Consider the following 3175-nt stretch of genomic DNA (forward strand, 5'->3'; position numbering starts at 1 on the left):
AGCTCCGCCTCCCGGGTTCACGCCATTCTCCTGCCTCAGCCTCCCGAGTAGCTGGGACTACAGGCGCCCGCCACCTCGCCCGGCTAGTTTTCTGTATTTTTTTTAGTAGAGACGGGGTTTCACCATGTCGGCCAGGATGGTCTCGATCTCCTAACCTCGTGATCCGCCCGTCTCGACCTCCCAAAGTGCTGGGATTACAGGCTTGAGCCACCGTGCCCGGCCTTTGAGTGATTTTTCTGCTGGAAGAAGACAAACACCGTTACATTCAAAGTCAGATTGTCTTTCTTTTTTTTTTGTTTTTTTTTGGTGAGACAGTTTTGCTCTTTTTGCCCAGGCTGGAGTGCAATGGCGTGATCTCGGCTCACTGCAACCTCCGCCTCTTGGGTTCAAGTGATTCTTCTGCCTCAGCCTCCCAAGTAGCTGGGATTACAGGCGGCTGCCACCATGCCCGGCTAATTTTTTGTATTTTTTTTTTAGTAGAGGTGGGGTTTCACCATGTTGGCCAGGATGGTCTCAATCTCTTGACCTCGTGATCCACTCGCCTTGGCCTCCCAAAGTGCAGGTATTACAGGCGTGAGCCACTGTGCCTAGCCTTCTGTTTATTTATTTATTTTTAAATATTTATTTATTCATTTGAGACTGGATCTTGCTCTGTCATGGCTCACTGCAGCCTCAACCTCCCTGGGCTCAGTTGATCTTCCTTCACTCACCCTCTTGAGTAGCTGGGACTACAGGTGTGTGCCACGATGCCCAGCTAGTGTTTGTATTTTTTGTAGAGATGGTGTTTCGCCACATTGCCCAGGGTGGTCTTGAACTAGGGCTCAAGAGGCTTGCCTGCTTCAACCTCCCAAAGTGTTAGGATTACAGATGTGAACTACTGTGCCTGATCCAAAGGCAGATTTTCTTTGCTCACTTAGTCAAGGTCATATATGCTTTTATTATACTTAATGTATTAGTATGGTTAGTATATTAGTATATTAGCATATTTACTATATTATTATACTTGAGTATATTGAGTATATTTACGCTTTTAGTATATTTGTGTACACACACCACATTTTTATTATTTATCTTTTTTTTTGAGACAGAGTCTCCCTCTGTCACCCAGGCTAAAGTGCAGTTGGCTCACTGCAACCTCTGCCTCTTGGGCTCAAGTGATTCTCGTGTCTCACCGTCCTGAGTAGCAGGGATTACAGGCATCCACCACCAAGCCTGGCTAATTTTTGTATTTTTAGTGGGTACAGGATTTCACCATGTTGGCCAGACTGGTCTCGAACTCCTGACTTCAAGTGATCCGCCCGTCTTGGCCTCCCAAAGTGCTGGAATTTAGGCGTGAGCCACTGCACCCAGCCTATTATCTATCTTTTGATGGACATTTAAGTTTTCTCCATATACTAGCTATTGTGAATAATGCTGTAGTGAATATGAGAGTGCTTGAAAACACCAATGTAACATAAAGGTAACAAATAATAAACGTCATCTGTTTATTTTGAAAGGAACTGAAATATGACGTTGGCGGAGGAGAACGGTTTGATTCTTTGACAGATCTTGTGGAACATTACAAGAAAAATCCTATGGTGGAAACATTGGGTACAGTACTACAACTCAAGCAGGTGAGCGGATTGGAAAGCTCAAGCTTTCTCCTTAAAAACTTAAAAAAGCCGAACGCGGTGGCTCACGCCTGTAATCCCAGCACTTTGGGAGGCCGAGGTGGGTCGATCACCTGAGTTTGGGAGTTCAAGACCAGCCTGACCCACACGGAGAAACCCCATCTCTACTAAAAATACAAAATTAGCCAGGCTTGGTGGTGCATGCCTATGATCCCAGCTACTTGGGAAGGCTGAGGCAGGAGAATCGCTTGAACCTGGGAGGTGGAGGTTGTGGTGAGCTGAGACTGCGCCATTGCACTCCAGCCTGGGCAACAAGAGCAAAACTCTGTCTCAAAAAAAAAAAACCTTAAAAAAGTCCTAATAGAGAATTTTGCAGACATACAGAGGTAGACAGAATAGTGTCATCAGCCTCTGTGTACCCATCCCAGCTTCAACTCATCAAATCTTTTTTTTTTTGAGACAGTCTGACTCTGCCACCCAGTCTGGAGTGCAGTGGTGCAATCTCGGCTCACTGCAACCTCTACATCCTGGGTTCAAGCGATTCTCCTATCTCAGGCTCCTGATTAGCTGGGACTACAGGTACCTGCCACCATGCCCAGCTAATTTTTGTATTTTTAATAGAGACGAGGTTTCACAATGTTGGCCAGGCTGGTCTCGAATTCCCGATCTTAGGTGATCCGCCTGCCTCAGCCTCCCAAAGTTTTGGGATTACAGGCGTGAGCCACCACACCCAGCCCTAAATCTTTTCTTATTATTACTCCACTCACTGACTGCCTCCTATAGTACTTGGAAACATATTCCAGATTTATGTTATTCCCATATTTATCTGTGAAAGGCCTTACAGAGGTTTTTTGTTTTTTGTTTTGTTTTGAGACAGAGTTTTGCTCGTCACCCAGGCTGGAATGTAGTGGCGTGTTCTTGGCTCACTGCAACCTCTGTGTCCTGGCTCCAAGAGCTTCTCCTGCCTCAGTCTCCTGAGTAGCTGGGATTACAGGTGGTGCCACTACACCCAGCTAAGTTTTGTGTTTTTAGTAGAGATGGGGTTTCACCATGTAGCCAGGCTGGTCTTGAACTCCTGACCTCAAGTGATCTGCCCGCCTCAGCCTCTCAAACTGCTGGGATTATAGGCGTGAGCCACTGTGCCTGGCCTAAGGCCGTACACAGTTTTAAAGCAAATTTTCATTATAGATCCACTTCTGGTTACCTTTAGGTAACCTCACTTATTCACTTTGGCATTGTTGCTATTTCAAAGTTCACCTTTATGATAGTGGAAAATGATATAATCTCTCTAAATAATGTTGTAGTCTATTCATAAGGAAAAACAGACTTGGCCGGGCGTGGTGGCTCACGCCTGTAATCCCAGCACTTTGGGAGGCCAAGGCTGGCGGATCACAAGGTCAGGAGATTGAGACCATCCTGGTTAACACGGTGAAACCCCGTCTCTACCGAAAATACAAAAAATTAGCCGGGCGTGGTGGTGGGCGCCTGTAGTCCCAGCTACTCGGGAGGCTGAGGCAGGTGAATGGCGTGAACCTGGGAGGCGGAGTTTGCAGTGAGCCAAGATC

At 46.5% G+C, this 3175-nt stretch overlaps 1 protein-coding gene across 1 annotated transcript in view; it reads left to right on the forward strand.

Annotated features, from left to right (window-relative positions):
* PTPN11 (protein tyrosine phosphatase, non-receptor type 11) overlaps positions 1-3175 on the forward strand; it is a 99371-nt gene that overhangs the window by 35947 nt on the left and 60249 nt on the right. The window contains exon 5 of the mRNA XM_011997939.1: positions 1497-1613. Coding sequence (XP_011853329.1) covers positions 1497-1613 — 117 coding nt within the window. The remainder of the gene's footprint in view (positions 1-1496; positions 1614-3175) is intronic.

The sequence above is a fragment of the Mandrillus leucophaeus genome, unplaced genomic scaffold (assembly GCF_000951045.1).
Source record: "Mandrillus leucophaeus isolate KB7577 unplaced genomic scaffold, Mleu.le_1.0 Scaffold55, whole genome shotgun sequence".
Taxonomy (NCBI): Eukaryota; Metazoa; Chordata; class Mammalia; order Primates; family Cercopithecidae; genus Mandrillus; species Mandrillus leucophaeus.